The following is a 16,553-nucleotide window of genomic DNA, read 5'->3' as shown; positions in this document are numbered from 1 at the left end:
GGGGGGGGGAAGCGGGGCGGAGCCATTCGGGCGGGGCAGCGCCGACCCCCGCCCGCCCCTCGCGGCGCCTTCCCCGGCTCGGAGCTCGGAGCCCTTCCGGCCCGGAGCGGCGCGGCCATGGGCTCCCGGTTGAGCCGGCAGAGCAGCCTGGAGGATGAGAGCTCCGGGGCCGAGGAACCCTCCGGCCGTGCCGACTTCCACCTCTCTTCGTTGTTGCTAAATCCGCAGAAGCTGCCCGGGGTGCTGCGGAAAGCCTCGCCCGCTCCCTACGTGCGGAGGGTGGGGTGGCTGCGGGAGATTCAGGCCACCATCCGAGAACACAAGCGGGAGCACGCCGTGCACATCCTCAGGCTGCTCAGGAAGGTAAAAGCCGCGGGCGGGGCGGGCCGCCTCCGGGCAACAAAGGGGCCGGGGCGGTGCGGGGCCGGGCCCGGCTCTTTGTGCCGCCGTTCGGGCTGGGGACACCGCCCGTAGTTCGTTGCCACCTCCCCTTCCCCGCCCGGGGACTGAGGCTGTGAGGAGGGGAGCCGGCGGGCAGGTAAAGCGGTGCCTGAGCCGTCCCAGCCCGCAACCCTCCGCGTCAGCCCCCGGTGCGTTCAGGAGCGCTGCTCCCCAGGGAAAAGCCACCTCCCGCAGCCCGGCTGGAGGGGAAAGGGATCGGCGTTTCGGGGGAGCAGGGCTCTGTCTGCCGCTATGCAGGCATAGAAGAGCCCCACCGCACAGACAGCCCGCTGCCAAAGGGATGCAGAGCACCATTGCTGGAACAGAGCATCTCCATCGCTCCTTCACTTTCCAGGCAAACTCACCTCCCCGAACTGCAGGCGGCTCTGAAATAAACAGCACAGGGGACAAATGCTCCCTCTGATTTGGCACAAAACACCACCGGTTCTCAGCTTATCGTGTCCCTTAATGACCCTCTTCATGCTGGGAATGTACCCAGTTGCTTCTATAGCAGCCAGCAGCCTTTGGGTGTGAGCTTTGGAGCAGGGCTGGGCTCTCAGGGCTGCTGTACAGCTGCAGTAATGTCCACTCTGAGCTCCGAGTCCCAGGCTCTGCAGCACACCTCAGGGTGACCAATGTTCCCAGCTACTGGTGAGCTGCACTTTTTCGAATAGGAAATTATGGGACCTAAAATTCCCTCTCTGCTTTTCATGCCCACTGCCTTAGAGTTCACGTGAGGAGCGTTCTAGCCCTGCAAACAGCCCTCTTGCCATGCATGCATATAGATAACCCTCAGCAAAAATCCTGTATATGGCAGACAAGGGCTGAGTAAGATCTCAAAGGCAGTTTAGGAGAAGAGTTATTACAAGAAGTCAGTGGTTGCCTCTTTTTCTTCACAGCTGTGGCAGTCTAACACGAACCGACTTCTATAGGGTTTGCCAGAGGCCAGAACCTCAAAATGTCATTTTCTATAGTGCTCAGCACCTCTCCTTCAGGCTGAAGCACTAAAATCTCTCCCAGACCTTGCGGTCTTCACAAGCCCCATCTGTGAGCAGTGGGGTTTGGATGCTGAGTCACAGAGCCATGGAGGGTCATTGCTGAGCCCTCTTTCCCACACAGCCTGCCAGTGTCTTTCAGGCTCAGCCCTGCACCCAGAATTACCACATGCTGAGCACTCCTCTTCTGCCCCCTGCCCTCTCACTTCCCCTTGTTCCATCTCTGTCTGTCCATCTTAAAACAGTGACCCTCTGTTCATCTGCTGACAACACCACAGCGGGACACACATCCTGTGGTCCCAACACAGCCTTCCTCCACAAAATGAGATGGGAACCCATCCAGCACCCCCACAACGCCTCCGGTTCTTTGTGTGCTCAAAGGCTGCTAATGTGCATGGCGCCTTCCAATGGCTGAACACAGCTGTCAGCCATGCTGGGGGCAGATAATCACAACCAATTCTCACGTGTCCAATGCTTCAAAGCACCGCGATCAACGTCTTTCATTATTCACAACATTACATCATTCTTCAGCTAAGCTCAGCTCTTAGCTTGGTCCCCAGCATGTCCCTCCTCACACAGACTGCTTACCTGAGCAGTAATGCTCTTGCAAGTTGCTGGTTCCCAAGCAAGGGTCTGTTTGTTACCTGTAACAAGACAGAGAGAGACCTCCTTCACTCCAGTGGGCAGTGAGGATATTTAACACCGTACCTTATCACCGAGCCTCAGACTGGCAGCGTTGGCACTCCCTCCCCTAGAAATGGCAGAGCAACACCGGAGCCAGAACTGCAACCCCTGCGAATGAGGGGATGCACTGAGGCACACCAGGGCTCCTGGGGTTGCCTCCTGCCATTGCCAGACCTCATCCAGCCCCACAGATCCACCCTGCACGCTGTCGCTGTATCCACCAGCACTTCTCAGCTCGTGGCCTGCAGGCCCCAAGAGGTGGTGGATTGCTCCCAGGACATCAGGAAGCTGTAATTAAATAAAGGGAGAAGCTGTAAGCAGATCTACTCAACAGGGATGCGAGATTCTGGCAGCACGCTGAGAACAACTGCAAACAGCAGGAGTACACTCATGCACACTTGCTTTGCAAAGCAGCACTCTGATGGCTGCATTGCATGTGTCCACATCAGCCTGAGAAATACCCACCTGCCAGAGAAAGACCTGTTTCTGCTGGTGAGTGGGCATCGCTCTGCTGGAGGCATCAGACTAACAGCAGTAAAAAGTACAACTAGATTTTCCTGTGCTGAGACATCAGCAACCAAGTGCCCAATAAGAGCATTGTGCCAGCGGAACAGCCTGGATCCATAACATGCTGTCTGCTCACCACAGTGCCCGGGTGGGCAGTGCAGCATTTTCCAAAGAACAGAGAAGGACAGGAAAAAGAAAAGGAGGCAGTAAGGGAAGAATACAACTAAGAACTAGAAAATGCCCTGTGCTTAGAATTTATAGATTATCAACACAAAGTGAATGTTTCTATCTATATTACTGATAAAACCCTTGAAGGCAGTCTTATAATGGGAATGCAGATTCAACTTAACAGCATAGCTCCAAGTGGGGGAGTGTAATTACCAGTCTGACATCCACTGCTGCAGGCTCAGCCATGCCATCCTCTTGGCAGCTTCCCTCATCTATCCATGCTACGCTGTGTAGGAGGCTCCATTTCCCCAAAGCCTTACGGTTAAGGGAGATGTTGGCACGATGCCTTGGCCCACACCCAGCTGCTTCTGTCCTTCAGGATTCACCCACTGCTCGGGCTCCTTGCTTGCTTGTGCTGTGCACGCGGTGGTGGGGCTGTAAAGCATTTGATTTATTCTTGCTTTCTCCATCACATCTGTAGCCAGGATCTTTGTCTCCATTCTGCTATCCGCCCAATTTGATCTGGGCGTACACAGAGCAGGGAGAGTGGCTGCAGCAACAGCTTTGCTTGCTGCTTGGGGTTAAGATTCAGCACCTCTGCCAATGATGGCTCTGTCCCTGCTGGTTCTGCACGCACACACTCCCAGCTTTCTCTCCTAGAGTTCTCAGTGCATCTTTCCCTGAGTGGTGCCTGAAGCACACTTTCAGTGGAGCAGTGCGAACATATGGGGCACTCATTTGCTTATTCATTTCTCCTGGCAGCAGCATGCAGAATGGGCAGAGGACTCGTTTCCTCCCTCAGCTGAGCCCTCCTCAACAACTGAATCCAACTCAGCATCATCCCAGTTACATCCCAGTCTTCTTGTTCTACTTTTTTGTTGCTGGGGTATTTTTCTGTCCTCAGAGTATTGCCAAGTGAGTATCCATGATCCTCCTTCCCAAGATGCTCAGCTGTATGTCTGGCTTTTTTTTTTGTAGGACCTGGGACTGGAAGGAACATTCCTCAATGAAGTCCTCTACAAAAATGCAACCTTCCTCAACTTGGTGGATCCCATCTCCCATGACCTGCTGATGAGCCTTGCTAGAGACCTGCAGTGTCCCAAAAAGGTGAATCCTCCCCTTTAGCTCAGTGGACACTTCACAACGTGGCATGATGCAGAATGAGCTCTGATGAGGAGGTGGATCAAGCTGGGTGGTTCTCCAGAACCAGCCAGCATGCATCCTTGGAGTGAGCATGCAGTGATGTGCACATATCTGTAGAAATCAGGTGGAAGAACTTTGGAACATAATTGCAGTTGAGGGAGAGAGAGGTTATAGGCACAAAAGTCAGGGAATTACTCATCTTGCCAACAAAAGACTTGGTTGTGAGGACACGTGCCAGATAAAAATATATGATGGGGAAGGCAGTGTTGCCATATACAATAGCACACCCCCATCCTCACAAGCTAGCCATTGGAAAGAGGTGTTTATGGAGCTACAGAGTTCCCTGCACTTCTGCCCAAGCTGGTGACTCTGGGAGGAGGACAAGAGCCCCTCTCTAAGGCTTTATCACATGAGACCATCCTAACCCAGCACTACATCCCACGGCAACACCAGCTGTTACCCTTTACCACCACAAGCACCATCCGTTCACTCATCGGGCTCAGCAAGTGTCGTGTTTGCTTTATAGAGAGGGCAACAGAGTGAACTTATGCAAAGATAGCTATTAAGCACACGCAGCTCAGAGCAGGCAATGGTGCCCTGGGGAGTATGCTGAAAGCCTGGTGCAAATTAGCAGCATTCTAATCCTCATCACAGCTGTAAGATAGCCTGAAAAATCTTCTCAAGAGTAATTATTATCCAAATACAAGCATCTAAAACTACCCCCTAACCAAATCTTGCCCATCTCACTGAGCAGTGAAGTGACACAGGGAGACATTGCCCTGCCAGCAGACAACACATTGATTTTTGTGCACCTGTATACATCCCTCTTCTCTACTTCCATGTCTTACATGCACATATGCTTAGATGAAATGCCATGTCTACCATTGTGTAGATCAGATTTTCCCCACAGGAGATTATTTAGGGGGGTGGAAAGCCCCAGCACCCTACATCCCCTCCCTCTGACCCAAGCTGAGCACCCAGCAGCTGCAACAACCTTACATGCCAAAGGTTGAGCGTGATGTAATTCCAGCAGAGAATTACATCAGCGAGAACACGGAGGGAACAGGAGGGTAATTCTCAACTGTGAGCCAGCAAACACTCACAGGGCACTGTGCCAGCATCTGTCATGAAGCCTGGCATGCACCTGCTGTTGTAGGTGGCACCAGCACCCACTTTGCCAGTGCAGCAGCAGTCTGGAACAGGGCACCTAATGCCAGTCCCTTGGGCTCCCCAAGTGAACTGGGATGGGTCAAGAGGTGCTCTCCTGAGCACAGGCTGGGATTTCTCTTCATTTGGCACAGAAAAGTAGCCACGTGCTGGCAGTGCATCCTGGGGATACTCAGCTGACTCAGGGACTGCTTAGAAGAATCACTGTGCAGCTGTTGGCCCACAGTACAGCACTTTAACTGCTTGCAATAAAGAATAAGTTAGCGTATGTTCTGACAGCTTTACTATGTGTTTACCTATCAAATCTCTAAATGCACATGTTGCACTATGGCTGGAAGGCTGAGGAATAGGAATGCAGGTGTCTGTACGCCAGATGAGGCAGAAATCCCAACCTTCAGCAGCTGCCATTTGTCATTCTGCTTCACCAGGAGAAGAGAGATGCTTTCAAAGTCACAGAGATGGAGAATATGTGCAAAAAGAAACTCAGGAGAGCTGCAGCCACCTCGGTGCTGATGAGTTAGTTGTTGCAAGGGCTGGAGGGAACTGCTGATGTTGGAAAGCTCCCAAACTCAGACCTCCGGGAGAAAAGCAGACTGCAAGAAAGCAAGGTGCAGTGCAGGGACCTGGCTGGTTCCTTGTTCCAGATTTCCTAGCTGAGCACAGGGAGGAATAAGAGTCCAGGTTTGCAGCCTCACTCCCCTGTCAAGGCAGGAAAATGCTGGGCTGGGATTCTTCCTGGCAGTGTGGGGTACTTACATGTTCCTGGCACCCCAGAAGTGCATGCAGTGTTGCAGAGACATTTCCAACCTTTTATCCATTCCTTTTTCATCCTCTTTTCCATCTTTCCTTGTGTACAGTCCCATACTCCACTATCACCCAGCCCCTTTCCCACTTCCCACCCTTTTCCTCCTCTTCTGCAGCAGCACACAGAGCCTAAACTATCCCTTTGCTTGCAGGAATACGACCCCTGGAAGTCCTCAGACAGGATCTGCAGGCAGCTAATCTACCACCTGACCCCACACTCCAAATGGCACCGGCATGGCATGCCCCGCAGGAAGTCCCAAATGTGGTAAGTTCCTCAGGCTCTCTCAAGTGCTTCGAAATCAGTCCTGCTGCCACAGTGCTAAGGAAGAAGAGGAGCAGTACTTGAAAGGTATGCAGCCCCACAAGCACTCCAAGTTGGCAGCCCTGCAGACACACAGCCGAGACACAACTGCAGAGCATTGCATAAGGCAGAATAAGTTGAATTAAATATGTAACAGCAGCACTTTCTTGCTAAAAAACAGAAGAGGAACTGGTTTATGTTTGTGGCAAAAGGCACCTGCAGAGTCGGCATCTTTGGCTGCTGCTGGTAACAGAAAAGCAAGGAATTACTGTTTCACTTGGAGATATCAGGGTTGTATTCTGTCCAGCCAGACTGTTTTTAACTGATCTGTGTTCTCTGCTTCCTGCCATCTGCTATAGAGCATTTCACTCTGACCTCTGTCTGAACTCCTGCCCCTGCCTTGTACCTTTCTACCTTCAAGGTCCTGTAAGAAGTACATGTATAGCAGCAAGACTTCTGAAGGCATTTCTGATCTCCGGTGGAAATCTGGGATTGTTCAGAGGAATCAATGTGTGGAAAACATATTCCCTTGTCTTTGTGATCCTCTGGGCATGGGCTTTCTTGGGTCTGATACAGAACCCAATTCATCTCTTTTTCCACTTTCTGGCAACGTGCCAAATGGGTCCAGGGGATAATTAGCAAGTTCAGCCACACAGACCACAGGGAACTTCTGGCAGGTTTTAATTACACTTGGGCTGCTACAGAGATGTGGTCTGGGAGATGGAAAGGACCCACCGTACTCGAGCAGGACCACACATCAGGTGTTCCCCTGTGACCAAGCAACAAACCTGTAGGGCAGGAACTGACTCTAAGTCACATCCTAATCCCTGTCAGTGGAACCCAAACCTCTCAAGTAAGTACAAACCTGAGCTACCCATGAATTGATGAAGTAGAAAGGATGAGATAAATGTCTTCAAGCACTCCTGTTTCAATACATAGTGATCCCAGGATAACTGGAACTGCAAACTCTGCTAAGGACCAGTCACACTTCCATCATGCAGAAGCAGTTTTATTTTAGTCACACATTGAGCCCAACCAGATCCCTCAGAGACTGTTAGCAAAACATCCTATGAGAGCTTTCAGACAAGAACATCTCTCTGGATATTCTTAACCACAGACCTGCTCCCCCACTAAAGCCATAGGTCCTACCTGCTTCTGTTACCACCTTTAACACTGATGCCTTTAACCTGAGGCTGTGACCACAGCAAAGGTGCAGTGAATCTCATAGGGACACAACAGGTGCCACAGGTTGCCATCAGAGCAGCTTTTACCAGCTGAACACCCCAGGCCAGAAACAGAGTCCACGGAGAAACATGGAAGAAGAAATCTTACAGCAGCAGATTGAACGCAACAGCAGCTGAAGTAGGGAAGAAAGATCCAGTCCAGACTGTCTCTGGTTTCCCTGATTGTCATAGATGATGCTGGAAGACAGATCCCCTCCTGCATCGAAGCTAGTTGGTTCTTGACAGGTTAGCAGTGTCTCAGCTGTTCATGCACCCAAAGAGACTATTTCAGCTGCTCAGGTGATAATCAGGTTTGCTACACTGAAAACAAAGGGCTCCATTCTCCTTTCCTGACATATTTGTCTTGAGTCTGTAGCTCCCAGCTGACATCCTGTGTCTCACCTGATGGTGCTGCTTGGGCAGGCTGCCTGAGCAAACACCAAGGCTGAGCTCTTGAGGAATTTACTGAGGGTTTTCGAGTAAGAAGCCTGCAAGCAGGAGGATAACTTTCCCTCAGCAGGGACCAGCATGACCTTACTACACAGTTGTCAGCCTCTTGTCAGCCTCTTCCCTTTAGGAAGGGACTTCAGTTAAAGCATGGTTATATAGTTTAGCTCATTAAGGATGACTAATCACATTCCAGGGTGCCGTACAACTCCAGCTTCTCTTCCATAAACTGATGTTTACAATGTAAAGAGAAACAGATTAAGGCTTCTCAGTGTGGACATGGGGTTACTTAGACTACCAAGAACCCTTTCTGCAACATTTTGACAGATGCAGTTTTTTGAGACACAGCTGTTTTTGTCAGATCTCAAAGCTCCTGTGGCTCAGCACTGCAGGACTGTATGTTCTCCTCCAGAAGAGAGCTGGACCTGAAGTATATATTACTTTTCGAGGGCAAAGCCAGAGCAGACTGCAGTTCAGAGTGTAAAGGGTATCAGCTTAACGCAGCCTTTGCCTGAAGGGGTGCACTGTAGCTTAGTACCACCATTAAGGAGCTATAGATGATGACTGAACTGTGTTGGCATAGCTGGGTTGGGGAACCTTGCACATCTTCTACTAGCATTGCACTCAGAGCTGGCTGCTCAGTGCCTCTATTCAGTGCAATGGATGGAACCTGAACCCATAAAACATGCAGGCAGAAAACTGAGCAATCTTTACAAGCAGGATGTTCCTGGTGCAGAAAAAATAGCCTCAGTTTCCCACCCAGTAACCTGTTCTGGAAGAATAAAGGCATCTGTGCATATGGAGTTAGTAACTCTCAGTTGCATACATCCAGGTTTCCTTTTTCACAGGTCACACTATGGGTTTAGTTCATTTGCCAGAGTGAATTGCATTTTGTAATATCTTAGCTAATCTAAAGCCGGGTGGGGAACTGAGTGTTCCTTCTGGGCTCATTGCTCCATTTCTCATTTATTGATGTGCACTGCCCAGACACTGCAGCATTAGATGCACTTTAAAAATGCAGTGAAAGCATTTGTGTCTAGAAGACTGCAGGGAAGCATCTCTAAAGGGCTTCAGGTCTTTTTATTTCTTCTTGAAAACATCAGTCAGGGCCATAGATGACAGCTCTGGCAGATTAGATCTTAGCCTTCACATGGCATGAGATGAATATTAAGTAGAGCTCCCATTTCTCCTTTATACAGCAGAGGAAATGTTCACCATCATTCTGCTTTTGAGTTAGGAAGCCAAGTTAGAGAATACCAGTCAGTTAACTAAAGCCACGTGGTAAGAATCAGATGCAAGTACAAGAGCAGCTGGGACTGGGTTTGTTTAGCTTAGTGCTCTTGAGGCTTCTCTCATCTCACCAGAAGCAGCTGAAGCCAGACTTTCAAAGCAGCACCCTGTGCCACAAGGAAGCAAAAGCAAGCAGATTATGCTAAGTAGGCAATTAAAAAGCCCAGAGCTCATCCCTTAAGTCGCTGGCAGAGGAGCCATCCAGACATGCCTGCCATTAGGCTCTGTGCAAGGAGGAACAGCAAAGAAATACTCAACTCGTGGTTAATAAGCCACCTCTGGCAGTGCCTGTTAATGAAGGAGGGGATGCACAGTGGTGGGAGCACCAGGAAAACTTTGAATATAAAGTTTTGGAGGCAAATTAAAGAAAAATAAGAGACATAGAGGGAGAAAGCTGGTAACTCCCCAGCAGTACAGGCAGGGACTATTAGACATCCTTCATTACTGAAATCTTATTTGGCTCTTACCACTTCCTCCCAGCTTCTGCTTCCCTGAGCATGAATACAGGGCAAAAGCACTCAATTTCCAGGATGCTGAACAAGCTCCTTCAAGACCTACAACACAACAGGATGCCAGGCACCACTGGATCTGCTGCAGGTCTCACCAGAGCAACAAACAGGAGCTGTCACAGCCACCAAAGAGCTTAACTGATGAGGGAGAAGTTGAAGGGCACTGATCTCTTAGGAATGGCAGGCACTGCTCCTCACTGCATGCTGCACACAGCTCCAGGCAGGCTGTGGGGTCAGACTGCACATCACCTTCTTGCTCACATTGCATTCTCACTTGAAGCTGAGCCTCCAGCATCACATTTCCTCTCTAAATTTACTGCAGAGAATACAAACATCTTCTGCTTCCCTGCATCCAGGGTCTAGATCCTTGCTGGATGCAAACCCTGGCAATTATAGATGTGCCACACAGCATCAGCTGCAGCAGCACAAGGCTAATCCAGCCTCCAGCACTTCGCAGCCCTCTGCCTACAAGTCCCATGGGCATCCAGAGCCATGTCACTAAATAGCTGTTTTGTCTCACACAAAGAAAAAAGCATCTTCAATTGAAGCTATATTTAAACCTATTTTACTTGCAGAAATTAGAGGATATTAGATGATCCCCTCCCCTAGAAATAAGCCTGGCATTTTATCAGCTGCTGCACAAACATCTTCTTGCTCCTCTCACAATCCACAGAGGGGTGGCCCAGGTCCCATAAAGAGCAGACATAAGGCTGTTTGAAACCTTTAGGTCTAAATGCAAGTTATTTCACACTGTTACAGCTTTCTACCATGAGAAATCATTAAATACATTAGACACAGCCTCAGCCTCGCACAGTGAATTCCCTCCAGAAGCACAAGGATGCATAGAAAAAGCCAGAAAAAAAGTGCTGCAAAACCCAGAGAGCAGGAATTTGTGGGCTGTAGAACAGATAGGGCAGCCCATGAGGTCATTTCCTCCTCATGCTCCTTCATGGGATCTTCATGCATCCACAAAGCGTCAATAAATGCACTGATGCATAGTTATTCATTTGTGTTACCACATATTTATAGAAATTATTAGGAGCTGAAGTTTCTGAAATAGCACAAACTGTATACACGAAGCAGAGCATTAAAGGGCAGCATCATATCCACCCCACAACAGCAGAAGGGCCTGGAAACACTGAAGTTTACAGAGGCATTCTCACCTGCCATGGCAGCTCCTGTGGTGCTCTAGCCTTCTCCAAGGAAACTGCACATCCCTGTGTGCCCATCGCTCCCAGGGACTGGCTGTGCTGCAGCCGTGCAGGACACTACAGGCAGGCAGATAGGAAGAGTGGGCACCTTCATACTGGTGGTTAGTTCTTACCCCAACCCAACAAGGCACTTCTACACCCACTGAGCATATGAGTAAGGGCAATAGTGGAGATCCTAGCAGAGGTCCAATATCCTTAAAGCTATCTGCATCTGTAAGGACTGCGAGGCTAATATCACTTATATTAAGGCAGTAAGCTCCCACATTACACCAACACACACTTCTACTCAATCCCACAACACAGCCTCATCATCCCCCATAGCTTCCACTTCTCACAGCACTCCCACAGACCTACAATCCACCTCAGAACTGCACATCCCACTCATTTTGAGACCCTGTAGCACAGCTTTGCTTACCCTACAGCCTACCTCCTCCTCGCTCTGTTCCCCTGGCAAACAACAAGGGCCACAGGTGAAAGCAGATCTCTCTAGATTGCTCTCAGCACCCTGCTGCCCTGCCTACCTCCTCACAGCTGCAGCAGATCCCCAATGATTTGCTGACCACCGAGATCCAAACCAGCAACTACAGGTGGGGGATGCTGGGGAAGGCTCTTAAAGGGACGTGGTAAATCCACTCCTGGAGTGCTGTTTGCTCACAGATTGTTTTTTTCTGATAAAATATCCATTTCACAGCCTTTTAACACCGCTCTACTGCAGCATAATTTGCAACAGACCACAGCATTCACCTGGAGAGGTGGTGAAAAAACAGCTCAGACACATTGCAAACCAGGGCATATGAAAGCTTTGCTTGCCATGGGTATTTCTGCTGTCCATGTGTGAACATCTGTATGTACACATCCAGACAAACCCTCTAGTTTGAAGAATTAGTGAAAGAATTCAGAGTCATATGGTTTGCCAGTTCTTGAGGAGTTTAAGTGCAGAGAAGACACAGGAAAGCCCCAGGACACAACCTGCCCAGAGGCATGGTGCAAACGTCATGCCTGTTAACTAACCAAGCTCCACTTTCTGTTTGCAGAACGTTCTTAACCAGCCCTCCCCTGCTCTGTGAGTGTCATTCCTCTCTCTCCCTTTCCACCCCCAGCCTGAAGAACAGCCTGCAGAAGAAGGTGAGCCAGGGCTCCATGGATCTGTCTGGGATCCCTCTGACCATGCGGGACGTGCACCGCATGGCGTACTACCTTCAGAACAACGGGGACCACCTCACTTCTGTGGACCTGAGCTTCACCGAGCTGAACGACGACATGGTGCGCCTGCTGCTGCCCTTCCTCTGGGCGCTGCCCAAGCTCACCCACCTTTCCCTCAACGGCAACCGACTGACGCGAGCAACCATGAAGGAGCTGACTGACACCATGAAGGACATGAACAAGTTCCCTTGCCTGGCTTGGGTAGACCTCGGCAACAACGTGGATGTCTCGTCCATGCCGCAGCCTTTGCTCGTGGGCCTGCGCAAGCGTCTCAGCCAGCAGACCACGCTGCCAACCATTTATGAGGCTCTCGACTGTGACCCAGAGATCCCCAGTGGGCAGGAGGGTGGCCGGCCGGAGGGCGAGGAGGCAGGGAGCACCCCACGGCTTGCTGTCCCTCAGCAGGGCTGTGAGAGGTGACTGTACAACGAGCCGGCTCTGGCACACTTGAAGCCGCCCCGAGGAGCAGTTCTGAGTCCAAACGCCAAGCAGAGGGCCAGCTTGACTGGCTTCCTTCAGCACTTCTCTCTCACCTTCCCTGACATCTCCCTCCAGTTTGCTGTGAGACAAAGCCTGCTGTTCCCCAAAATGTGCTCTGCTCCCTCCCCTCGCTGCCGAGCCCATCGCCCACATTACGGAGAGGAACTTACAGCAAAGCTGGTCCCCAGGCTGGGCTTTACTGGAAGACCTGTCGGAGTCAACCATTTCTTCCAGCAGCCATTGGGTTGAGGGAAAGTGATGGGGGAAAACTTAAAACAGAAACAGGCTTGTAGTTTACTTCCTTTCCTTCTTTTCCTAGGCACCTTGGAAAGCTTGGGACCTGCAGTCTTGAGTGTGAAAGGAGGTACCCCAAGAGCCTAGCTGTTGTGGAGCTTCGTTGAAGGGCTCAGAGGCCAGAGCTGGAGCCCGGCAGTGTCTCCCTCTTGTGTCTGGCTCTTTTTGTTTTGCTTTTTTTTCCCCCCCCATTGTGTGTTTTGTATTAATGTCTGAACAAAGGGACTTGGTCAGAGACCATCGGATTGCATAGGCTGGGGCAGACACATGGCTTGGAACTGCAGCATCAGGATATTTGTTGTGTGACTGGGGTGAGAGGGAGGGGAAGGAGGTATGTGTTGGTGGGAGCATGGGGGATTGGGATGAGATGAGATGGGGTGGGAAGGCCAAGGGTTGAAAAGGGAGGGGAAATAGTCTTGTGGTTTAAAAGGACTGGTTCAAAAACTGTGGTTTTGTACCCAAGTTACAAGTTTCAAGTGAAATTAAGGAGCATCAGACAGCTAAGTGCTTTACTGACACTAGAGGAGCAAGCAGTGAATGTGCCAGAGATGGGCACTTCCTAAGCTAAAGTGCAAAGCTTTGGCTCCTTATTGCATATTGCACACCTCGTAATACTGACATGATGTGAGCAGCTGCATTGTCATTTCCAATGCTGTCCAAAACCAAACCAGTGATGCAAGATTTCTAGTATTTTCCACATTGCTCACGTTCTGTGTAAACTCAATAAATGGTTCTCTTGGACATGAGTGTAAAGCACCATTGGGTCTGAGTATCTGTGTTGTTGCCAAGCTGAGCCAGCAGCCCAGTCACTGCAACCTGACTTCTGAAAGAATCTCTCTGGGAGTCTCAACATAAAAGAAACTCTCATATACTGAGCCACACAAATCAGCGTGAAACAGACGATTCTCTCATGCTTCTTGCTGACCTCTCAAGGTGTTGCAAGAGCAAATTGGTGATGCTGAGTGATTTATCCCCTTTGGATGAAGAGTGAGGGCACTGGATGGTATCAGTATCTCTGATCAGCTGCCAAGAGTCTCATCATAGACTCATAAAGGTTGGAAAAGACTTCTAAGACCATCTAGTCCAGCCATCAGTACATCCCCACCGCGCCCACTAAAACACATCTCTCAGTACCAAAAGTTACCCAAGGAAGAAAGATGGCTTTACAGACACTGGGACAAGTATTACAACCTGGTGTTGCAGGAGTTAGCCAGTTTAAGTTGCCCATCACAGTGGAGATGGGAGAGAAAAGGCCCCAAGATAGTGAGGACATGGTGCTTGGAACGACGGTGGGAAACAGGTAGTGCTGACGTAGCCAGGCTGTTGTGCAACCCAAGGAAGTAAGGGAGCTTGTGTTCCCCTAAACAGTTCTCATCCCTTTTTGTGAGATTTGTGGAGTAATTTCTATGGCAAAGGCTGCATTTGGGGGCATGAGATTGTCTTGCAGAAGGCAAAACAGAGTTTCTCAAGCAGCTGCTCCCATTACTGGGAAAGGCTCTGCCACTTTCAGAGGTCACTGCCTGCCTGTCTTGTTAAAACTCAATTTCTCCCTCTCCTTGTGCTATCTCTTTCCTCCCCTGTTGTGGAAAAGATCATATTTAGTTTTTCTTCTTTTCCATCCAAAATATCCTTCAGCAAAAATGAAAAGCATTTCAAACGGCAGCAGGATCTGCTTAAACCCTTGCAGTCTGAGCAGAGCAGCAGTCTGTGCCAAGAAGAAAACTCGGGCACGAAGCATTCAACTGAAAGCTCAGTGCTGCCTGGTGAGTCAGAGTTGTATCTAGAAAGAGGAAGCAGGGTGCTGAGCATTCCATCTCAAAGCACTGCCTGTAAGGCTCTGTATTGAGGTATCTTCACAGCTTTTCTATCACAGAAGAACCCCTCAGAAACAAGGCAGGACCCCCAGCGTGCAGCCCACCATGACAGCTCTTCCTGCAGAATCCCTGGCTCAGCCCCAACCACTTCCAGCCCTGCTGTAAGTAGCCTTTTGGGTCCAAGCCATGCTGATCAGCAGGATGGAGAAGAGACGTTCTGCCCTTTGCAAGGGAATTCTGTGCTACTGGCAGCTACAGGAGCAAGAGATAAAGCATGGCTTGAAACAGACTGGTTAAACCAAGCAGCTGTGGGACTGGTTCTTTATTCCTCCATATGCACTTGGTTGCTTTGCCATAGAAACTTCCCCACGGAGAACTGGCTGTGAATAAATACATGCAAATGCAAATTTTGAGGTCTTGGCTTAGGAAGCCAGCAGTGCCTCTTGGATCAGCTTTAATAGCTGTGGACAAATGCTCACAGCACATCCAGCTGTTCCCTGTCAGCTCCCAATGGCACTGACAGGTGGAGGACTCCAAGGAGCACAGCAACACCCTAGTGCACTGCGACAGGGAGATTAAAACCAGAGAGGAGAATGCAACACAAATGAGCCTCTCCTTGCACAGAATGTGAAAGCTCAGGGCTCTCAAAGGGGATTAAACGGATGAGCTGCTGGTACAAGCCTCCTCATTGCTACTTACCAAGAGGGACCAGCTTTGTTGTGCTGCTAAATTAGAGGATGCCTGCCTTGCAGTGAGCTAGATAGCACAGCAGGAGAGACAGACCCCTGCCATCCTGAATACTCTCCTCAGCACCGTACTTGCTGAGGCTGTAATTTCAGCTGTGCAAAGCAGTACACACCTCATTGCCAATCTCATGCACCAGGCCAACCTCCATCATTTCACAGGTTAGCATACTCCCTTCCTCTCCACGCAGAATGAAAACAGTCAGGAGTTTCCTACCTGGCCCAGCAGCCTCCTGCATCCTCAGGGCCAAGGGAGATGGCCACCTGCAGTAAGCAGTCAGCTGGGACCCTGCACAGGGTCAGGCAGGCAGCCCACAAAGCCCAGCCACAGCTTTGCTCAAACGTGGGGACACTGAGCAGCACCACAGGTAAATAATGCCACGGGTGCCAGATGGCAGAAGAAGAAAGGATAGACCAAAACTTTTCAGTGTCTTAACCAGAAGTATACTTTCTTCCTCCTTCCCTAGCTGGTCAACATCTTCCTCACTCCCTTATCCTTTATTTTATACAGCACTGACTTCCAAACACAGAGTAATTACCTTAGCATGTTCTTGGTAGTGAGATGCTCAGCAGAGGGGTCATCACGAGCCTCCTGCCCCCCTGTGGCTCCATCCAATAACTGTAATCGTTTCGTTGAGTTAAGGATGCAAACACAGCTGGAAGCATGGGCTTGTCTGACCTATTTTTATTTCAAACACTTCAGAATCTGTCAAGGGCTTTCCTTCCCTCACGAACTAAGCTCTTTTTTTTCAGTCTATAATACATTTCTCATGATGAGTGCTCAGACAGTAATGGAGTTTGCACTCTTTGGGAAGACTGACAGGCTCCTTAGTGGACAGCTGCTGACAGTGTTACCAAAGTTCACATTGTTTCCTCTTATGAAAGCAAGCAAGCAAGCAAGCATTCAGCATTTGCCTTTAAGAGACAGATCATTCTGTCTACCACCAGACACTTCCAGCACTTAGTGAGGATTATTCCTCCCAGTCCATTTTTGAGGCAATATGCCCCAGGTTGGTTACCACGATGGGAAGCATGTGGAAAGCTATCTAACAACTACACAGGCTTCATTCAATAAGCATAACTCCTGTGAAACATATGGAGTCTCAGTAAGCATGAATGTGGCCACATA

The 16,553-nt window shown here is 49.9% G+C and overlaps 1 protein-coding gene and 1 long non-coding RNA gene across 2 annotated transcripts; one reads left to right on the top strand and one right to left on the bottom strand.

Annotated features, from left to right (window-relative positions):
• The first annotated feature begins 111 nt into the window (after positions 1-111).
• Positions 112-13,173, top strand: LRRC75B (leucine rich repeat containing 75B). Its single transcript, XM_042865719.1, has 4 exons — positions 112-363; positions 3,774-3,902; positions 6,062-6,174; positions 11,991-13,173. The coding sequence occupies exons 1-4, from the start codon at positions 118-120 to the stop codon at positions 12,511-12,513; spliced, it is 1,011 nt and encodes a 336-aa protein (XP_042721653.1). The 5' UTR covers positions 112-117; the 3' UTR covers positions 12,514-13,173.
• Positions 10,598-11,265, bottom strand: LOC122176809. The gene is made up of 3 exons (XR_006177845.1): positions 11,241-11,265; positions 10,843-10,947; positions 10,598-10,667 (listed from the first exon to the last, which is right to left on the bottom strand). It is a non-coding gene; the product is annotated as an uncharacterized LOC122176809 (long non-coding RNA).
• Positions 13,174-16,553: the final 3,380 nt, after the last annotated feature.

Source organism: Lagopus leucura, unplaced genomic scaffold (assembly GCF_019238085.1).
Source record: "Lagopus leucura isolate 7727_CA_CO unplaced genomic scaffold, USGS_WTPT01 Super-Scaffold_806, whole genome shotgun sequence".
Taxonomy (NCBI): Eukaryota; Metazoa; Chordata; class Aves; order Galliformes; family Phasianidae; genus Lagopus; species Lagopus leucura.
The sequence above is the reverse complement of the archived record's forward strand: the minus strand, read 5'-3'. Positions and strand labels throughout refer to the sequence as shown.

Coding starts and splice junctions, on each gene's coding strand:
- LRRC75B (XM_042865719.1), top strand. CDS start 118: ATGGGCTCCCGGTTGAGCCGGCAGAGCAGCCTGGAGGATGAGAGCTCC. Junction 364..3,773: donor TCCTCAGGCTGCTCAGGAAG/GTAAAAGCCGCG, acceptor TTTTTTTTGTAG/GACCTGGGACTGGAAGGAAC. Junction 3,903..6,061: donor ACCTGCAGTGTCCCAAAAAG/GTGAATCCTCCC, acceptor CTTTGCTTGCAG/GAATACGACCCCTGGAAGTC.